We start from the raw sequence: 22,414 nt of genomic DNA on the forward strand, positions 1-22,414 counted from the left end.
CTCAGCCCGCCAAGCAGGCAACGCCGCCGACACCGGGCCGGGCTCCGGCGCAGCTCAACCCCGCGGAAATAAAAGCTGAGACAAAGCGGGAAAGGCAGGTCCAGGGGCGGGGCGAGAGCGCGCCCCCGGGGCCGATGCCCGCAGCCCCAGCTACCGGGCCCCGCGATACTTAAATTTTTCCGGGGATCGGTGATTTTTGCTGCGACACAGCTCGCCACCAGAGAGGGAGAAGGGCGGCCAACAGGGAGGTGTGCCTTCAGCATCCCCCTGGCTGTCATTTTAGTGAACGGTTCTATTTTTTTCTGGTCCGGAATTAAACCGAGATTTTAAGTATTTACAGTTTTCACATGTAATAAGGTTATTAATGTTGGTCCCACACTGGTCCAGTATGAAATCCTCAGTCAGCAGGTCAGTAAGCAGAGGCTAGAAAAAATAATTTTAAAAAATGTCACCTGAATTCAGGTAACAGGAGTAAGCATAATTTTTCCAGTCATATCCTCATCTCTTCTTGTGGTATTACTTTCCCAAAACAGCTTCAAATAAAGCTGCTGTGGTGGCTTCTCTCTAAGAAGATATGCCAACGGACACCTTCTTGGAGAGGAAAGTAGCCTTGGAGTCCAGGTATACAGGACTGCAAAAGTCTGCTCCTGCCCAGTCCCCTTGGCAATCTCATTGCATAATCTTCTCCTCAGCCAACAAAGTTCTGACTTAAACACATTAAGAGATTTGCTGGGCTTTCCATCAGGAAGAGGTATCAGACCTGCACTAACCCACTGGAACAAAAACCATTTCTAAAATGAATGTATTTCTACTCTCGTACTAAGTTTGTGCATTAGCCTCAGCAGTTGTTTCATCAATGTGTCCCCAACTCTGATGTACTTGCAGCATCATGTGCCTTGCCTTAATTTAACCAAAGCAAGGAAGTCTCTTCTTGCAACACAAGCTGAACACGATTACCTGTTCACTTTGGCAACCCTTTTTTTTTTTTTTAATTTCCTTCTAATCTTAACACATCCTTCTTGAGCATGGTGGTAGAAATGCACACAAAACACTCCAGTTGCTCTCCCACCAGGGCCTCCTATAATAGCATGAGTATCTCTCCTCTCTGATGGTAACACCTAAAACTGCACCTAGGATTTCATTTACATTCATTTCCATGGCTATATCATACTGCCACCTCACACTTAGCCTCAGACAGATCAATCACATAGGATAACCCTCGTGGCTGCACTGACCAGGACTGGGTTCTGAAGACACCTTGCATTCCTGCAGACTCTTCCCACTACACACAAACAACTGCTAGATGTACTTTCCACCCCTTGCTGCCAAACGTGGCACCTGTCTGTGCCTCACTCCAGCGGCCAGCCCTTCCCATCACTGCCACGAAAAGGTGATGTGACAAATGAAAGTTAGCCTGATATGATTTCTGCTTATATGTCCAGATCTTTCTTCTCCTCCATTGCTGAGCTCCCAGCTTCCAGCAGAAATTCTTGTTGTATTCTCCAGGTACCCAGCTTGCTGCTCTGCACCACTGAACATTATCCCATTTCCATGACTCCAGCACAGAGTCATCCATTCTTCCTATACAACAGTCTCAATAGCCTCTCTGGTGGTGGTGCTTCCCAACTCAGTGTCAGCAAATTTAATTAGTGCATGCCTCTTTTTTGTGCCAAGATCATTAATTTAAATATAAACCAAGAGTCAGTCTCTAGTCTTGAGGAAATCCATAAATGATTTACCAGCTGACTGACACTTTTTCTTTCAGTACCACTTGTTTACATTCCCCTTGTTGCCTAATTCCTCCCCACCTTACAATTCTTCTACACCACACACTCACTAGATTAACTAATTGCTTCCCTTGTGGCATCCAGGTAGATTAATTTCTTTCTCTAAGACATTAACTGTAAAGAAAGTGGTGGCAAAGGCAAAACCTTTGCTTAAGAAACCATATTTCACAGTATTCCACTTCCCAGTTAGCCCCAAGTCTTTAACTTTTTGCCCATTCTAAACATGTTTTAAAACTTTGCACAGTTTAGATAAAATTAGCAACTCCAGTTGCCTGGATCACGTTTCCTTTCCCCTCCTAAATACAGGCATGGTCAACACAACTCACCATTTACATGATACAGCAGCAGACCCAAAAAATTTTACTGGAAACCTCTGCTCCCAACTCTGCAATTTCACCTACCAATTCTTTCAGTGTTCTTGGATGGAGATAATGCAGCCTTCCAGTCCTAATGCATGGAGGTCTATGTCTTCACCTAAATACAACTACTTAATCTCACATACATATTTCTGTAATCTACCTTGCCTTTACTTCTGATAATGCACATCAGAATAATTAAGGAAAAAAAAAGTAATATCTTCATCAATTTTAATATTCACTGATATGGCAGCACAGCCCTTGGCTACTCCACATCCTTCGCAATATCTACTATCCTCATCCACTGGCAATCTAAAATAATTATAGAATCACAGAATGGTTTGGGTTGGAAGGGACCTTCAAGATCATCTAGTTCCAACCCCCCTGCCATGGGTAGGGACACCTTCCACTAGACCAGGTTGCTCAAAGCCCCGTCCAACCTGGCCTTGAACACTGCCAGGGAGGGGGCAGCTACAACTTCTCCGGGCAGCCTGTTCCAATGTCTTACCACCCTCACAGTGAAGAATTTCTTCCTTATATACAATTTAAATCTACCCTCTTTCAGTTTAAAACCGTTAACCCTCATCCTATCACTACACTCCCTGATAAAGAGTGCCTCCCCATCTTTCCTATAAGCCCCCTTTAAGTACTGGAAGACCACTCTAAGATCTCCCCAGAGCCTTCTCTTCTCTAGGCTAAACAACCCCAGCTCTCTCAGCCAGTAATCTAAATAATAATTATTTACTAATAAAAAATCTAAAGAGTACTCCTAAAAAAGTATTCTAGTACTTAGATATGGTATTATGCAATTTCTAAAAGACATACAGGTAGCATTCATGCTGCCTCTTTAAGCTGAACTACTGAACAGAAGCTAAAATTCTTGGCAATGATCCAGCAGAAGGTACCTTGAGAACAAGCCTAATAATTTCCAGTGGAACTAAGAAGAAGCAGCACTTGAAAGCAGTATTTTAGAAAAAGGAACACGTAAATATAAGGTTTTAGTGGATAAACACCATCTGGTGGGTTGCAGTTCAAAATTATTTTATACAGCACTACAAAAGGTCATTTTACAGGCACCGTCAGGTTAAAACTCCTTATCCCAAGATGGTTACAGACAGAATGAAAAGATTATATGGTCTGGGGAGGCGGAACAGTGAAAGAAGGCATCACATGTAAAGCAAGACAAAATATTTCTAAAACATACATACTATAGCTATATTTATCTTGAAAAACATCACAAACAAATATGCATATTGCTTCGTGGTATTATAGCCAGGACAGTGTATAACCTATTAAACTGCAACAAACATCTTAGGAAATGGATATGGCATCCAAGTTGATTACATGTTCTAAGTAGTCCTAGCCAACCACCCAAACCCAAGAGCTAGAGAGCTGAAACATTTACTGTGAGAAAAGAAGTATCTGCCTGCCTAGTTTGAAGCTTCAGTTTTGCACCATTATTTTTAATTGAACATGAAGAGTTACCAAACCTCCTCGATTCAACATACTAGGCTAGAGGTAAGCTCCTTTTGTAGCTTTAGTTCAGAAACTGAAGAACTTAAAACACTTACAAACCAAGAAATGATAAAACTGCAAGGGAAATTAAACCTATTTTCATGTCTGTGTGTAAAATATGGAAAGTTGCATTAAGTCCTCTCACTTCCCATGCCTGGCTACTTCCTCTTTCATCCAAAATTTTCTTAAAAAGAAAATAATGGATCCCATACCAAAATTGTCATACAGCACATGAGAATTTGTAACCTAGTGTGATTTTTGCACTTATATCCCGGACAAAGAAAGTAAAATAGCCACCAAGACACTAGACAAAGGCACAAAGAAGAGCACGTGTGTTGGTATTTTTTGAAGAGTAGACATATTTTCCTTCTGCCACCTAGTGACCACTTTATTCAGATAAGAGTCATGTCTAAAATGTACCATACTAAATGGAACACCTTCATGACTCTTCTCCATCTGACAGCAAGTAGTGTTGCTAATCACATTATTCCCAAAGACAAGTATTGTAAAAGTCATGTTGTTGTGGGCTCCTTATAGTAAAGCCCTATAACGCTCATCACCAGAAAGCTTTGAGAGCAGAGTGCACTCTCATTAAAGCTAAGACTTTGAAGGCTGCCTTACATAAGCACGTCTGGGGAACCTGTCACACACCACAACTCCAATTCCCCATATAGCTGGCAGAACTGCAAATAATTTCACAGATCTTCACAAGCTTTTTATAGCTTGCAGGATGCACACTTTTATTTTAAGTCTTACTGATCCAGGGTAGAGATATTTCTGAAATGATTAAACTTGATCTGTGCACTCACTCAGTGGCACTGCTGAAAATGTGCCTGGCCCTACCTACTGATGGTAATAAGGACTGGGATTACTTAATACTTTTCCTGTGTATCAGAAAAGCAATTCATGATGGAAAAAGTGTTATCTCTGAGTTCTTTCTGCACTGTGAAGAAGCAACCTGTAATAGAAAGGCCACAAAGGGACTAACTAAATTAATTTGGAAGAAAACTGGCCTAAATATTTTCTTATTCATCTATCAAGATCTGCACAATACTGTGTGCCCCTATAGGAAGGGGCTTCTCGTATCTCTGTCTGTCAGGAAAGTAAAACCACTTCAGTATACTCTTGACTTCTATAATTTATACCACAGATTCCTTGGGTTCCTGGCACTGACTCTGCAGTTAAATTTAAAAATGAAAGTGTATCAGAAACAGCAGTTTGCACACAGACATTATTTTCAGCCACATAACAGTCCTGCTTTTGACATCACTACTTGATTGTGAGTCACTGATTCTCTTTTTCTTTCACTTCAGTGCTACTTCTTTTTGATGTGTCTTCAGAGGAAAGAATCTCCAACTTATTCTAATTTATTTCATTGGTTTTATTTTTAAAACAAAGCCTTTCCAAGAAGCACCTTCCTAAACACTATAATAAATACAAAACCCTATTCATAAAGAAAATGAAAGTTGCTAAGAGTTTGCTTTTACTATGACTCTCACATAATTTTCAAAGACATGACTTCAAATAATATGGCACAGATTCACCTAGCATCAATGCATTTACAGAACTGTCCTGGACTTCTAGACACACCTAAATTTTTCTATGGTGTGACAGATGCAATGGTGCTGTGGAACTCCATTCATAAAGTCTAGAGAAAGACACTGGTCTAACTTTTGCACTTTTTACACAGAAAACTTTACAAAAGACCTGAATTGTATTCAATTTTTTAAAATAAAATAAGCGTGGGGGAGTAGTAGGAGAAGGGACTTTATGCCTGGTTGACACTGACAGATTAGAGTCAAGTCCATGGTCTAACTGAGATGATAAGAAACTCCACAAAACAGGCCACCATGTTCAAAATCAAAAAATATATCTCCATGATACATGCTTTGTCCATGAGGCAAAAGGAAAGCACCATTTTGTGGCTTTTTATTATTACCTGTATTAAATGACTAAAACTAAGAATGCTTCTCTTTCCCACCTGCTGCATCATAACTCTTCCCCATCATGTTCTTTCCCACTTCTTACCTTGTCATCTCTTCCTCTAGCTCTAGATTCCCTTTCACGGCTGCCTGCAGCCTTCTCACCCTTGGATACCGCATGTGCTCTGCCCGCAGGCCCACGGGGCTGCAGTCCTGGTGATTCTTTCCTCAAAGGTTTTACTTCTCGGTTGGGACGTTTTATCTGAGGTGGAGCCCTAACAATAAGCAACCACAAAAACGTGCTAAAAACAGTGAAAAAAGATCAACATTAAGAGGGAAGTATTCTAGTATTTCATTGACTCTCTTGTGTGTTACTGCTAAAGCTGACTAGCCCCTAAATTTTATCTCCCTATATCTGCAAATCCAGCAACATATTTATGGTTCTGTCTGACATCCAAAGTAAGAAATAATACAAAAGGAAGAAAAAGTTTCAACAGGAAAAGTTTCAAAATGAACAATACTTTTAGATCAGTACCCCTAACCAGGCTTAAAACAAACCAACACACGTGTCACAAAAGAGGAAACAATATAGTATAAATCTTCAAATTGTAGTATCGTCTCAATCCCAACCAGGAGATTATATTAGGCTACATTCACATGCACAAGTTCTACACAACCAGATGACATTCCTGGTTAAAAAAAAAAAAAAAAAAGGCTAATAGCTTTGACAGGCCCCAAAACAAATGAGGGAGAATTTTAAAACAATCATCCTACCTCTGACTTCATTCACCTCTGTGAAAATGTCAAAATGTAAAATTATCTAGAAAGCAAATGCAAACAGAGCCAAATTGGAACCACCTATGTGTGCATCACCCACAATGTCAAAGAGAACTCAACAGTGGCATGAGGAGAAAGGATTTGGTTTTAAGACAAGGTGTCACAGTCATTTTGCTCTAGGGATTGGACCTGAAATATAGAACTAAATAAATGACCAGCAATGTCATACAACTTTAATTAGTGTCCGCTCTTAAATCTACTGATTCTTGGTTTGAGTAACTCAAAATTTGCTAACTCCAAAAACAGCTCCCTGCAATATGGCTTAAAAAAAGTACATAGTTAAACGCATTGCTGATTACAACTGCTACATTTTGCTTTGTATACATTTTCATCAAACTTAACAGCACAGAAGAGCAGCTAAATTTCCTTACTTGCTTGGTCAGGACTTAAATTTCACCTTAAAAAAGTAGATGAACTATTGGGCCTTTACCTCTAAGAAAGGTACAAGAATAAATACATCTTGCACTTGACATAACATTACCATAAAAATTCAGATAATCATTTCTACCACTCTCAAAAGTAATCAGCATTAATATTATTCTATACTTACATTCCTGGGGTTTTTTGAGAAGTGAAGATCCATTTGTTTCATAGTCATAAAGCACATAAATTTACAAATAAACTTGGCATTTCTTTCTGTTAAGCAATATTTTTTTCATTTTATGTGAGTATACACACAGTAAAATTATTTGCTATTCTAATCTTAGAAAATGTTGGCATGATAAATGTTATTCTTGTTTTTAAAGGGGATTTGTTGTTTCCAACAACCTGTGTCAGGCTCTATTAGGGTGAAAATATGAATTTCAGAAAATGCACAAGCATCTATTTTGAGAAAACTATTAGCTAACTAAAGTTACCTTAAAGTGGTTACAGAAGAGAAACACCATGTATAACAGAACATGCTTAGCAATAAAACTAACCAATGGATTAAACAGAGGTCATATTATCTATAACTAGGGAGTGACTTCTAACCACCATGTCCTTCAAGATCCTTCAGTTCCAGCTCCTTGCTGACTCCTCAGCCATCAATTAATTCAACAGCTTAAATAAGCTGAAATAGAAAAGTGTTCTCCCCGCACATAAGAAAGGCAACTGCCACCAAAAGCCTACTTACCTCTCCAGCAGACTCTAGTGCCAGGCCTTTAGCTAGTCACTCCTACCAGAATAAAGGAGTGGCTTTCTTTAGAACTTCAACAATAAATCCAACTGTAGGTTAATTACTTTTTTCCCTAATTAATTATATTTATTCTTTATTACAAATGACTAAGGGGTGAATGATATGTGATTTTCATATTACAGATGCATTCAAAAATTAATATAAAATTATGGCAACCCAACTTCATTCCACCCACTCTGCTTGAGCCTCTTATTACCTGTGTTCAGCTGGAACAGGAGGGGGCCAAACAGCAGGATCTCTAAAAGGCTCATCTTGACAGGATACAGGGATATCTGCAGGTCTGTCCATTTTAAAACTCTCTAAAGTGTTGACAATGCTCTTAACTTGTTCATATTCTTCAACTAGTTCTTGTCGGACCTTGAGAAATACATACATTATTTAAAAATTATTATTATTATAGTTTTAACTTTTTTTTTTTTATTTAAAACATATAAAATACCTCAAAACATACTCTACCCTCAAAAGTAGGGACTCCCAGACTTTTCCATTCACAACCCCAGACCTATCAGGCTGACAACAGACCTTTAACAACAGCATAAACGATTGAATCACTGTTGAGTTCATCTTCCTGATTGTCAATGTCATGACCAGATTTGATTGCTAAAGCAGGAATCGCTCTTCCATAACATGTGCTGATGCTTAGATTTATCTGTGCATGTTGACATGTATGCACACATACATATACTTTTATACTAGTAAGAGTGCTGTTGGCAGATCTTTAACATATTTGCTACTATTCTGGCATTAAAGAACTTCTCTGCTTAGTCTCCAAGGTCCTAGTTATAAAACTAGCTAAATCATTAAAATATAGTATCACAAAATTAGCTTTGTGAGGGGCACAACATCATCATACAGTCAAAACACAAGCCAATTCTTTAGTGGAGTGCAAAGATTAGAACAGGAAATGGGAACTTTAACAGCCTATAGCATAAATACAAATTATAAGTAAAGTAAGTGAAATAAGAATGAGAGGATATTATGTATCAGTAAGAAATCAGATTGCAGAATTACACAGCTGAATTTTATACTTGAAGTTTCTATTGCCACTAGTCAGGGAATTAGAACTACTGCAATAATTCCAAGATTATTTACTTGATATTTGTTCATTTTTATTCCATGAAGCCTAGGAAAAATAAAATCTGTGTAGAAATCTGCTAAGTTTTAAGTGATACGGCTTGCTACAAGTCCAAGCTTTGTATGCTAAGGTCACTGGTTCTTAGTACACACTGGCAGCCAAAAACTATATTGTACATTCCTGCTCAGAAGCGTAAACTTTCAGTTTAAGCTGTGCTAGGATTCACCTGAGTGCACTTGTACTGCATCTTAGCAGTCTTCCACCTATCACTCATGATGCTTTCCATCCTGTGGGATCAACCTCTATGCTGACTTCAGTTTTTACCTGCTTGAGGGTCATAACACCCAGCTGTTACCTCTTCACTGAAGTCTTGGTGCACAGCTAAAACAAATTCATGCATTGCTGTGCATGCCTGGAAATCAGTCTCAGCACTCTGCAGCTAAGATTACCTCAGGCCAGTGTGAATCTTGCCTGTTACAGGCTCACAGCTGGAGCTACTGAGAAATCCTTGGACCTTTCCATCCACTGGAAAGGCGCACTGGCTCTAAAAGCTCTCGTGAAGAACCACTACAGTGAGGATGTTTGCAGGCTGTCATGAGGCACACTACTGAGGGAGACTACAACTAGCATACACTGCACGGCTGAATCAAAAGGCAGGATCTGAAGTCAACTTACAAGAAAGCCAAGGAAAGACACCACCAGGCACCCAGCTGTGCTCACGTCTGCATCCACGTGAAAAAGAGCTGGGAAAAATACTGCCTGGGAATGTTGCAAGCAGGCTTCATTTTGTGGCAAACAGAGGAAGGCAACTGAGGACAGTATCAACAGATGTCAGTGAAGTTGCCTGAAATCCAGACTCTTTTTGCTGTGCATAACCTGAGAAGATTCCAGGTAATCGAGAGGATCAGAAAAATGGTAGTCTGCACATCCAGCCTGTTTGCTGACGTTATAAATATAGCAACAGCAGATCAGGAAACTACTACTAACAGAGTCACATCTTACAGATGTTCTTCCTAATGGTGCTTACTGGTGAAAAGATGTGGCCACTAGCCTGAGATCTTCCCATCTCCCTATGTCCTTGGAAAGGAACCACAATGGGTACATGCAAGGTACGGTGTCCTACCAGTACACATTCAGAAGCACACCTCTTTCCAGCCTGATCACACTCATGTTTCCCCTCTCAGTACAGTGTCTTTCCTCACCTGCTCTGCTCTACGCGTTCAAAACAGCAGCAGCAGCCCCCCACTTTTGGTGGGACAACTTCAAGACAGGAAGCACTGTCCATTGCTGGGTATGGTGTATAAAAGACCGAATGATTAAATGGTCGGCACTCAGTAACAAACATACATCACCTGTTTCTGAAAGGTTCAGTTCTCCTAAAATACAATCGGGTACATCCCACAGGAATGTATTGTTCTGCTCTGTAATATTTTCCAAGAATTTTCCCACCACAAAAACAAAATAGGAGATTTCAGCAGCACAGATAAATTCTTCTCTGGTTTAAAACTTAAACCTTGTTTAAGGAAAATAATATATATGACTGTTGACAGCAAGATACCAGCAAGGACAGAGGCAAAGCAGAGGGTAAATCCCCAAGGCCCTACACAGTTCTTGCAACACTGCATTTATTTCACCAGGAGCTCTATGTGCATCTGTACAAAAGGAGCCTCAGAACTTGATCATTTCACAGGGCAGAGCAGCCTTCTTGCTTGTTCCAGATGGGGTAGCTGTATCTTTCCAAACACACAGGACATCCAGCTCAAGCAGGATTGCTCTGGTAAAGGCAGTCATTACTTGACATGCCCCCCCCCTTTTGCTTTCGCATCACACATACAGCAGATACCTCCCCCAGTGCAAGAACTTCCAGCTGAGTTGCAAATGTGATTGATTACTAACTTGGTTACTTCAAACTGTCTAACACACATTCTTTCTGTCCAAAAATAAATCCAGCCAAACAGCTGCTCTGAGGTACAAAGGAATGATACAGCATAAATCCTCCAGGGCACTGCTCCACGAGAGACAGCCGCTTCCTACTCCAGTGCTCCAGGAATACAGACAGGATTCCTATCAGCCTTCCAACACATGCAGAAAAGTTGGTGGAAAACAACTCGCTAGCACTGAGGGCTGGAGTGTTGTCATTCAGCTCTCTGGACCAGCAAGGAGAAAGGTATCTGAAAATTGAAAGGAAGTAAGACTTTGATGCCTTGGCTGCTGAAAACTGACTAACAACTGCTGGCCATCTCTCACCCAGACCTGAGCAGACCAAACTCTGAAATACACACCCTTACTGCTTAGTCAGTAGCCAGCAAACCAACAAAACCCCCTCAATGTACTCAAACAACAGGATCACAAAGGAAAAACAGCTGATAAATTCCTAGAGGCCTTAAAGAAACCAAGTCAGATCAAACAGGTGCAGAAAGAGTTTCTTGCAGATGAGAAACAAATAACCTAGATGTGAGCCAAGAAGGGCTGTGCCGCAATGATCGAGGTGACTGAACAGCATCTTCAAGAGCTCGCTGCTACTCTGAAGCAACTTCAGAAGGCTGCAAACAGGAAAATCACTGGTCTGGACTCACCCAGTCTCTTTTCCCCCTGTCACATCCCTCCCTTGGGTGCCAGAGCCCTCAGCAGGCTCCAGCTCAGGCTGTAGAGAGCCTGAAGACAGCTTTTAGGTTATTCATGTTTAAACAGTTTCAGGAGATAGCATGAGCTGAGTTAGCAGCTCACTACTGCCAAATGGGAAGATCTTGCTTCTCCTCACTTTCCTCCCCAACCACACTCTGCCACTGCTCTTCTGTATTCAATTCTGGCATCTCAATACAGTAACCCACCTTTGTAAATGGCAGAAAATCAGTCTAGGAGGGTAAAAAGAAAATAAAGGACACTTCTGGTGCGTTAACAAGCTGCACTGGCTCACTACCCTGTGATCAGATGAATCCCTGGACAAAGAATGGCAGGGTGCAAGAAGGGAGAGAAGCTGGTGCAGCTGGAAGGAAGACTAGGTGGGAAGAGCTTGGCCTCTCTGGGCACAAGGTGTTAACTGGGTTCAGCTACCGTGTGAAACTGCCTGCTCCTCAGAGCCACGCTCTGGTACATCAGCCACTTCTACCAGACACGTCATCTCCTCAACAGAAGCAGCACTGTGGGCACTGGGTGATGTTGGAAAGTCTAATAAAAAGCCTTTCAGCCTAGGGGGTGGCCCCACAGCTTTGTTTTGACATTCCGCTGTATGGATTTACAGTAACCAAGAAGAAAACACATCCTAACATATGTGTATAAAACACAGTGACCAAGAGTTGAGTTCAATCTTTCTCAGTGGTAGTTCCCAAAAAACGTTTCAGGGACTTCCTCTGTATTTCACTCTCTGTCAACTGTTGTACCTTTGGCATCACCAGCTTTTACTTGCTATGCTAGAGCTTGGACTTCTACAGGACTTCCCATAGCAATAAGCATGGGTATTTGTACTTTGGTAAATTGAAATAATGTATGGGTTGGGTTTTTAAAAAATTTTATCATGCTGGAACAAATCCAATCAAGTTTCTAAAAAAGTGTGTTCCAAACCTGTAATTACTGCCTGCAATTAGTGTTAGTTTTTCAATAAGCTCCATTTTAAAAAAAGTGAAAAAAACAATTCCCTAAACCATACCCAAAACGGAAACCCTGTAACCCAGCCTGATCCCATGGAGTCAAAGTACAGCTCCTGTAATCACAATTCTTCAAGAGTTACCTGCAGAATATGCATTAATTACTCATGAAGTAACCTGCAACGTGTTAATAAAACAGGCATGAAATAAAAACAATATAAGCAGAGATTGACTGAAATGTGTTTAAAGTTTTTTTTAAAAAAGTAAAAATCATCCTTTATTCTTTAAGCAAGAATACACTGCACCTAATAACCTCCTCCAGTGACCATGGTCAGTTAAGGGGGTCTTGCTGGCTGCTCCAAGCACTCAAAATTGTTGAACTCCTGCCTCAGCTCCATCTGAGGCTCCTGTACTCTCAGATAGTGTGCTACACAGAGCACACGGTTATAACATGCAGCAGGTTTTGCTCGACAGCCGCTGGCCTTGTCGTAAGCCAGTACTATCTCCCGGGGGCATGCTCTGCTGTCATTCTGCAGCTGCTGAACTGTCACGGAGGCAGCTCTTTCCTACAAGCCAGCTGTCTAGTAAAAAGACTGCAACAGCCAAGAAACTCTCTCAGAATAAACAGGGGGAATGTCAACACATGTAAAGCCTCACACTAGCGGTCATGAGAGTAAATCTACCTTTTAATGTCGTTAAGTAGAAAAAGAGATGAGTTGCTTCTCATCTGTAATCTTTTCAGTCCCACCCTGCACTTACATGGATGAATATGCCCATATGTCAGTCAAACTTCAAAGAACGACAAAGAAGTAACTTTTTTCAAATAAGCTTAGAGGCCGAGGAGTGAGGATAAGAATGGAGTTATACTCAGCCACCCAAGAGCAAGCTGGGAGCTTCCTGGAACACCTAAGGGTCTCAAGAGCAGGTCACCCTTGGTATCCTCAAGCTAGTTAACAGACTATCAATGACAATGAATTTTCCAAAGGGACAGAGGAATTCTTATGTTGTCACACTGCTGCTCTGGTGGACCCTCAAGGATGCATCTTTTGACCTTTTGAAGTTCTGCAGGTTATGCCAGACTAGTAACACAATTCCTCTCCCCCAGTCAGTCCTGATTTTGAAGTCCCAGAAGCAGTACTGCATCAAGCGGAACCGAGACAGTCACTCGTTCCCAGGGGAGCAGATGACACGTGTTCACATTTTTCCTAACTATCAGCACCAAGCATGAGGAACCCTTGAAATCAGCGTGCTCAGTTGCAAAGCTGAAGGTGTCTGACTGTGCAACATGAAATAAAAGCCACCACATACTTGCACAGAATATAATTCAGTCCAGACCAACATGCAGAAATTTGAAAATAATAATACCTGAGAGAAGAGTGTTTAGGAGTCTGACCCAAAATCCCAACCACTTATGGTTCACTTCTGCTCTACATTGCTCAGTAAACAGCTGGAAAAATCCCATATAGTACACAAGGCAACAAAACAGATCCACCTAGCGTAAGGTACCTATTCAGGATGGAGCACCCACTGTAGAGAAGTGACCATAGAGGGAAAACAATGGTTCACGTAACAGGTATGAGCTGATCAACTGCAGAACCACAGCTGTAATGATTCTTTTAGATGTTACTTGTATGAACATTCCTATTTAATGAGGGAACATGTATGCAAACACCTGAAACTGAGTTCAGGGCCTCAGAAGTACCAGTAGGACAAACACCCTGTTGGTAGGAAGGGCATGCTTTATACTGCCAGATCCCCTCAGCGTTGGTGTCCCAGGAATCCTTCAGGAGGTTCAAGATTGTGAATGTGCAGGCAGACAGTACATCTCAGAGAAGAGCTGGTTTAAGTAATAATCTCCGTGGAGCCCTTATCTACATGGACATTCACACTGTGGACCACTCCCAACAGTAAAAGCTCTACCTACCCAGTGTCTGGTAGAGATTGCTAAACTCCACCTCCAAAAGGTACCAGTGGTATTGTCCTTCTCAGATTCCTCAGAGGATGGAGAAACTGAAGAACCTAAAGAATAGGCTACTTCCATATGCCAGAGAAGACAGAATTTCAGGTAAAAATCAATCGCATTCCTCCCTGTAACCATGACCTAAGAGTTGCTTTGCTTCTCATGCCACTGGTGAGCATACAAGTATGGGAATCTTTTGCTTCTGCACGTTACTGGTACCAAGTGGGTTAGACCTGAATTTTGCTAAACTTACGTAATGTGTATGGCATAACTCTTTCATGAAAATGTTCTAAAAAGAATATCTAAACATTATTTTAATATTTTGAATGAGTGTTTCTTGTGACTTTTGCTCTTATTTTTTTCAGAACAGGCTGTCTGTCAGACAGCTACTGAATGTGACTGACAGTTTGGATGTAGCTGCTGTTAAGAGCTGGAAAACAGAGCTAACATCCAGATCATCAGCTTCCCTCTTAGTCTGTCTCAAGGAGTGAGAAAGCACAACAATTACTTATCAAGAAGGGGTAAGAAAGCAGGTCTACCTCTATAGGTTTTACGAAACCACTCAGGTGCAGGTATGGAAAAACTAGTGGTTTCAGGGCTGCATCGTTTGCTCTCAGGGCTGTATCATCTTGTTCCCTGTGCTACGGGTAGGCCCATAAATGAATGAGAAGGCAAACAGCTTGGGGATGAGCACTTTTTTTTTTTTTTTAAACACACTTCTTACTTTTTGGTGTTTGTCCTTGAGCCAAGACTGGCACCAGTAATGGCAAAGCAATATTCTGACAAAGCTCATCTGCCACCGCTGTGTTGGGAAGTTTCAGAATTAACATGACCACACAGCGTGACAGACACTACCCCACCTGCTGCTGATCTTTCTGGGGACAGTTCTGTAAAGCATTTATGGGACACTGTCAGGGGCCATTCTGTTTTTACCTAAAAGGGATAATTTCTGAGAAGGTGCCAACTTGAGATCCTCTGCTAAGGAGCCAGCTGCCTTCCCCAGGGAATAATCCTGGAAACTGTGTTAATGATCCTTTTTTACTCCAGGCTTGTCTCCAATGTACAGCACGCATTCCATGGTGCACAAGCTTCTCTGAAGCACTTCAAACAACACACCACATCAAGAGATTTGAAGTAAAATTCACAAGATAAGAGCTGTTAAAAATTTAATGGAAGAAGCAATGCCATCAGAGGAAACACTAATTACTAGAAGTGAAGGCAATGCAGTGATGCAGCTGCAGAACAAGGAAAGCCTCATGCTCTACCTTCAGGTCAGCTACAAGTTGGGCGGGAGCTAAGGATAATCAGGGGGCACGAACACCCTGTATCAGCATGCCCTGGGATGGGGAAGAGCTTGAGTACAAATACTTGAATGTGAGTATCTCCTACAAAACATTCAGCTTATTACATCACCAGGAAAGGTAGGCACTATCACTGCTGCTTGTACACACTCATGCTTTGCAGACAAGCTCTTAATAAGCAGACAGACTACTACAGGTTCTATGATAAACACCTATCAATAGTAGTGTCATTACAAAATGATCGCTAACAGTGTTGCATATATCAGTACACAAAAAACTGCATGTTAGTGTCAGATGTTTCAAGCACAAAACCATAACCAAAGCAACCTGCTGCAATAAAAAGGAAAAATTTGCTTGTTTTAAGTGACATCATTTAAACATACGATATTTAGAAAAACTCTCCTTGAAATCATCTCTTCAGCTACTTATGGCAAAATTATACCTTTTAGAGGAGATATGTTCTTATTTCAGAACATAATATTTATTCTGGAAGACACCTTTACATGTTTAGCCTCCAATTTTATCTATTTTAATGGAACACATTTTGTACAATGAAAAATGGGACCACAAAATGTAAGGAAGACTTAAATACTGGAAGTGCTAAATGAGGGTTCTTACATTTCACCTGTGGATTACTCCTTGGCTTCAACAGTACTCTGCTTAGCAGGGAGATGCATGTGCGCAAGACTCAGGCTAAGAGTATCATTTGGAGTTTCAGAAACCTGATCCAAATTTGCACACTGCAGAATTATAGTTAACTGCTATTCAGACAACAGTTCTAGTGATTCTAACCTATCCACTCATATCTTAGTTTACTGGAGGGTCAAAAGATAGAACAGCAAAAGGAAGTCTCAGCAAAACAGTTTTTCCAAAGTATACAACCACACACAAACAGACCAGTGATTAGCCAGACATCTTAAGTGAAAACAAGAAAAAAATTTATTCAATTAGAACAAAAGAATTCTTTTTGAACATGTCACAAAAATTATTTTCCCATAAATATCAACAAAATATTGTAAAAGAAACGTTGTAAACTTAACTGAAATATACATCCCCTACATCTTAAAAGGTCTAGAAAGTATAGCGCGTTTTTCAAGTATCAAATAATAGAATAAAGACCACCTTATTTCACCCTACCTGTTGCCATTTGCCCTTAATTGCTGGATCTCTGATTGACTGGCAATGTCTCTGGATTTGCTGGATGACACCCTGGTAGTACACCATAGAAGAGTCATAATTCCCAAGCAGTGCATATTCTCTCCCTTTTTTGGCATTATCGCAAATCTCTGCTAAATTCATCTTCACTCAGAAATCTAAAAGAGAACATAACCATCATAAAAATGAATTGTACATGCTGTATAATAATTCATACTGTGACACTTTAGTTTTGTTTTTTCTCTCAAAGCTGAATTGTGTCTTTCCACCACCCAATTCCCATCCAGGCCCCCTCTTTTTCAATCATTTAGCTCTGGAGTATCTTTTTACTAAACTAAGGTCTGAACTCATGAATCATAACTCTTTTACAGTGATAAAACCCACAACTTCTTTCCTACCTTTGGCCCCAATCCTGCTAAATTAATGCAAGAAAACTAAATGTCCTGCCCACACTGAACCTAACAAGTCAAACTTTAATTTGTAGACCACTACAATATATTAGCAGCCATCAACCCATGAATCACAAATCACACGAGGCATTAAATTGCTTTTTATACTGTTGTATTACATATGTGCCTAAATGTGGCAAGCAGAATCAGGAAAGTCTGCACTTAGCACTTTCAAGAGCCCTCACCCTAATAAGATTACGATATGGTTGAATGACAGCTCTACTAGAGACAAAAGTTGAGAGCCTCGTTCTGTTTAAATATTCTTTCAAAGTACTCCAACATCCACATGCTGACTTGGATTTTTTTTCATTAAATTTAACATGTCACTTTGGGATTTATGGCAGAGTTAGCAATCCAAAATTAAGATTTCTTAAAATGGTGATTTCCAAAGTACAACCTTCCCCTAGTTCCCAAAACAATTTAAGATTTACAGATTTCACTAACTTTTTTATACAAGTAGTAAATTACAGCATGACTTTAAGGCAAACCCACAGTCCAACTTTTCCCAGTAACCTTTCAGGAAAGCATTAAACCACATATTCAGAAGTAAGCCATGGTACAAGTACGTTTGTATTTAAGGTTCAAGATCAAAGCAGTGCCTGCCCCTGTATCTGAATCCCACATGACCCAAAGTCTAAGTCTTTACCATAGAAAAAGAACATCAGTTCCTTTCCCTTGTCCTCTGACTTAGGATGGGTGGGGTCCCTGACATTCACCCAGATATAAACCTCTGGAAATCAAAAATAAAAAATGTTGATACACTGCTACACAATGCCGAGAGTTGCAGTGACCAAGGGGGAGGAGGCCAGCGCGGGAGGGTCATCCACTGGCACATCAAGGGTTTGGCAAGACCACGATGGTGAAGAAGAAACAGGGAAGAAGGGATACAACCAGATGGAGAGAGAGCAGGGCGTGGGGCCTGGCGCAGCACACAGTTCAGGCTGCACAGCTGAAGACAGCCCGTGATACGGGGGTGCGTACAGTCAGAGCAGGTGGTAGCAGAGAGAAGCCAGAACAGGGAGAAACAACCTTTTACACCCTAGTGGGTTATAAAAATGTTAGTAGTTTTTATAGAACAGACAAGACAAGATCAAGATGGCATTAAGAAGGATGTATCTTATGCCTTTGTATTCCCTCATGCTTAACAAAATTAAAACCTCTGACAATAAGTCAAACATGTATCCACAGAACCTCCATTCTGCCCTCCCTGAACACTGCCTATAGCAAACACACACTCTAACTCTCAACTGTGCTAAACTGAAGGTCCTTACTGCTGCCTGCAGCTGCACACCAGGTCTGCTCCACCACCTCCCCTCCTGCTCCCTGCAACTAAGCCATGGAAACCTCCTACAGTTAGACCCACAGGCCCCAGCTTCCATGTGGCTGAAGACTTTGATGGCAAGAACACACTGCTACCCCACGGCTGGCACTCCACCAAGCACAGCAAGACGTGTTGGGGCTGACTTGTCCTTGTGCCGTGCCGCAAATTTCTGATTGCAGATCATTCCCATGGGCTGTTAGAAGCTTCTGGTCAGAAGCAGAATTAAGGTGGAAAGGGCGATGACCCTAATTTTGTTTTCTCTCGGTGCTAAGGAAGGGCAGGATACATCACTGGAGAGATCTAGCTCTGTGACAATTAAGACCATTTAATATTAAAATACAGAAGATGATAACTGATAGGAAAAAGTGATATCACCTGCATTGCACTGGAAATGGATATAGATTACATCCCATACAGATCTGATGAGTCAACTTATAAATGAACAAAACACTATCTGGGATAGAATCAATTGCCCCATCTTTAAATGCATCCAGGCTAGGATCTGCTACACACCCAGCTTGTCCCTGTATGGAAAATGGTCCTCAAATCTCTGGAGGTTTTCCCCACATGTAGCAAAACAGAGAGAGTAAATAGAACATTTCTAAGGAACTGCTGCATTCAATTCCTAGAAATCCACTAAACAGAACACATACTTACTTTAACAGTCTCTTGTATCTGCTTATTACAGCTACTTCCCACCCTGCAGGCATGAGTTTAACTTCCTTTTGCCTTAAGAGGGCTGACACTCACATCCTGCTCCTCTTAATCCCAGAAGAGTGCCCTACTCACCAAAGGAGACAACCTCATCTCCAGTGGAGGCTGGGCCAACTCATGGGCAGGAGGCAAGGCACAGCAGCCATGCAAACACATGCTCACTTCAGAAGACTGGTTGGTGCAGCAAGCTAGGAAGTGGGAGGCAGAAAAATTTACATGGTCTTCAATCTGCAGGGAGAACCCAAATGAGAATCTCCCATTTCCTCCAGGAACCAAGAGTCTGGGGACTTCATGCTGGTGACACTGAAGCTTAAGCAAGAGCTTGATGCCTGATGCATCACACTGGAGAGCTTCTTAACATCGACGGGCACTGAAACTTGGAGTATACATGGGAGGTTGGTGGACATACATGTATGTACCTACTGAGCAGTCAATGCCTCCAGAGCTAGGCTGACAAAAGCCTCTAGATCTTTCTCTTGGATTCAGGCACTTCAATTTTTACTTATCACCTACCCTTGACACCAAAACATCACTCATATACCCGAGACATGTTTGAAACAGCAACTGTAGACCTCAGTCCTAAATCAGTGCTCCCCTTGACCCCCAGGCTGTTCTTTGAGGTCCTATTGCAAAAAGACTGGCTATTTTAAAGAAATCGCTAAAACCAGTTTAAATAAACTGCAGACCTTTTAGGCACACTAGCGATGGTAACATTAGTTCAGAATAGCCCAAACAAGTCAAACCAAAAAAGTCCAAAAATAAGGAAAAATTATTTTTAGAAAGGAATTCCTTCCTGAACTGTTTTCTGGACAACCCCACTCTTCAGTGCCATTGGTGGGGAGGAAGAGGTAGCTAGAACTAGATGGGGGCTTTTTCATGTTATGTACTTATTTTTTATTATCCGTTCTACATTACATTATAGAGTTCATACAACATTGCAAACATCTAAGGAACGAGAAATATCTAAGTCATAAATGGTGCTTTTGTTGTTTGGGGTTTTGTTTAAATATTTTTTTCCTACCATATCACAGTCACATCTTTTAAGTAAATACACTGCCAAGGACAACTGTCAGGTGCATTTAGAACAACTTACACATTACTTGTGACACCTGCTTTTCATTCTATCATTCCGTGGTTCTTTCCTGTACTAGACCATAACAGCTCCATGGCACATCAAGATATCCTTGGAGATTCCTTAGTTCACGGATCATTGACAAGAAGAGACATTACAGACATTCATATAGGCATAGCTGCCACACATGGGGTCTTAAGCCCACTTGTTAAAAACCCTGCAGCAGCAAGGCTAAAAGGTCACAGGGGATATTAATCTCCATTCTTTCAAACATAAGCTGAGCTGATCCCTATCTAGGGTCAGAAAAGAATTTTTCTCCCAGAACTAAAGCAGCTCACAACTGAGCAAAATCCAAAAGACAGTCTCTATTTTAACATTAAAGCATTGTACAAACACATCCACAGGCAGATACAATGACTGTGTGAATGGTGAGCAAAGGGGAACAATGTTTAGCACACTATTTCAAACTTGTGTGCAACACCAGTGGGAATGCAGGATGACTGCCCCCCTTTAGCCTGTCTCCCACTTAACCTCACCACAGTACTACCAGAGGTAAAAAATGTCCTCCCCTATAGACGGGGTCTGTAGGTGGGGTTTTCCTATTGCTTGATACTGAACATTTGACTCTGCAAATATCAAAATGAAAAGGCACCTCTGCTATCTTTACATGTCTCTTTTATGCCTATGTGTTTTGACACAATCAGTTACACAACTGCATCCCATTTTCTCCACAGGCACTCAACTCATGAACAGGATGGATGACATTAAATGAGCAGTTACTCATTTCTGCGTTACTCTCATTGTTTCAGTAGTCACATCAAGCCTGATTTACAGCTGCTAATCATACCTTTCTTCAAATCAGTTGTTAATTCCTCACTGATAGGGCTATAACATACTTGTTTTTTTCTGGACATGTGTCTTTTTCTGACCAAAATTTTACCCAGGCAGACCAAAAATTTTCTACAGTTCCCTGAGATTGCTGGACATATGGTCTCACATCATAGCAGCTGTGCAGTATTGCTGACTGGACAGATAAACATCTGGAAAGGCCTGGACATACACAGATGAAGACTGGTTACTAATTCTGTTTCTCATTTTCTGTAAATCAACCATGCAGCATGATGTCGGGCATCCTGAAATGCAATGTAAGAGACCAGGCTAACATCACAAGACAGAGCGCCATGCTGTTTAAGGCACCATCTTCTGAAATCCAGTGCTTAGGTACATTTTCCCTTCTCCAAAACAGAGCCAGGATGGCCCTCTGCTGCTGCACAAGCCCAGAACAGGTCATTAACACACAGAGCAAAGCAAGGAAGCAAATTCCAGTGTTAAGAGGTTTTGATTTTTTGATTTATCCACTTTTCGATGCAGTCATTTCTATTAGCAGAGTCTAAACAATGAACTGAAGTTGTTCCTTTCTCAAATTCTTTTTACTTCTTGGAAGCTTTTCCTTACAATTAATCCAAACCTGCCCTTCTTAGTTTAAGGCCATATTGCTTTTGTAAGCCAGCTATGACTCGTTTCGAAGAGCTTCCTCTCCCTCGATTATGTTTTCACTTAAAATAGTACAACAATCCTATTTTCCATTTTCTATTCAAAGTTAAAACTTGTTCAAATAGAGACATATAACAATATGACAATACCTTACCTGGAAAAGCATAAACTACAACACTAACTGGAACATTATCAGAGGAAGAAAAAAGCATTTTTTTCCCTGTGTGGCATGCGAATCCTGCTAGAAGTCTACAGAATTCTATTTCTGACTGAAATTCAGACTGCATTTCTTTTTCATGTGCTTGCTATATTTTTATTTTTAAGAATAAGTTATTCAAAGATGCAATTATTCAAAAAATTTAAATAAGTCTTGCCTGATCTATTAGAGTTTATCCCTTTTATTTTGGACTTGGATGCAGAACAACTGGTCTTCATTTTGAATAATTAACTGTCCCTGTTCAGAAGCAATCACTGATGATGCAGACAATTATCAGGCATTACGTTCGCATGACAGAAACAACATTTTAACTGATCATTGTTAGATGAAATACAAACAAACAAAAGGCTCGCCAAGTTCCACAGCCAAATCTATCTTTCCCTGTTAACTTGGCTTTGTTTAAACCTGCAGCTGTGGTCCCATGGACTGGTGTGGAAGCTAACGATCATTACCTCACATATACTGTCTCTTATACACA

General features: G+C 40.9%; 1 protein-coding gene across 4 annotated transcripts in view; it reads right to left on the reverse strand.

Annotated features, from left to right (window-relative positions):
• Positions 1–22,414, reverse strand: part of KATNAL1 (katanin catalytic subunit A1 like 1) — a 42,491-nt gene that overhangs the window by 17,151 nt on the left and 2,926 nt on the right. For 2 of the 4 annotated variants that reach the window (XM_026844062.1, XM_026844055.1), the window contains exons 2-4: positions 16,652–16,827; positions 7,791–7,951; positions 5,687–5,855 (exon numbers count right to left, since the gene is read on the reverse strand). In XM_026844062.1, the coding sequence (XP_026699863.1) occupies positions 5,687–5,855; positions 7,791–7,951; positions 16,652–16,813 (492 nt within the window). In that variant the 5' untranslated portion in view covers positions 16,814–16,827. Of the gene's footprint in view, positions 1–5,686; positions 5,856–7,790; positions 7,952–16,651; positions 16,828–17,764; positions 18,656–22,414 lie in introns of those variants that run through there. The other 2 variants (XM_026844047.1, XM_026844070.1) reach the window with 2 other exon arrangements.

This window comes from Athene cunicularia (genome assembly GCF_003259725.1).
Source record: "Athene cunicularia isolate RWA chromosome 1 unlocalized genomic scaffold, athCun1 chr1_part1, whole genome shotgun sequence".
NCBI classification, from domain to species: domain Eukaryota; kingdom Metazoa; phylum Chordata; class Aves; order Strigiformes; family Strigidae; genus Athene; species Athene cunicularia.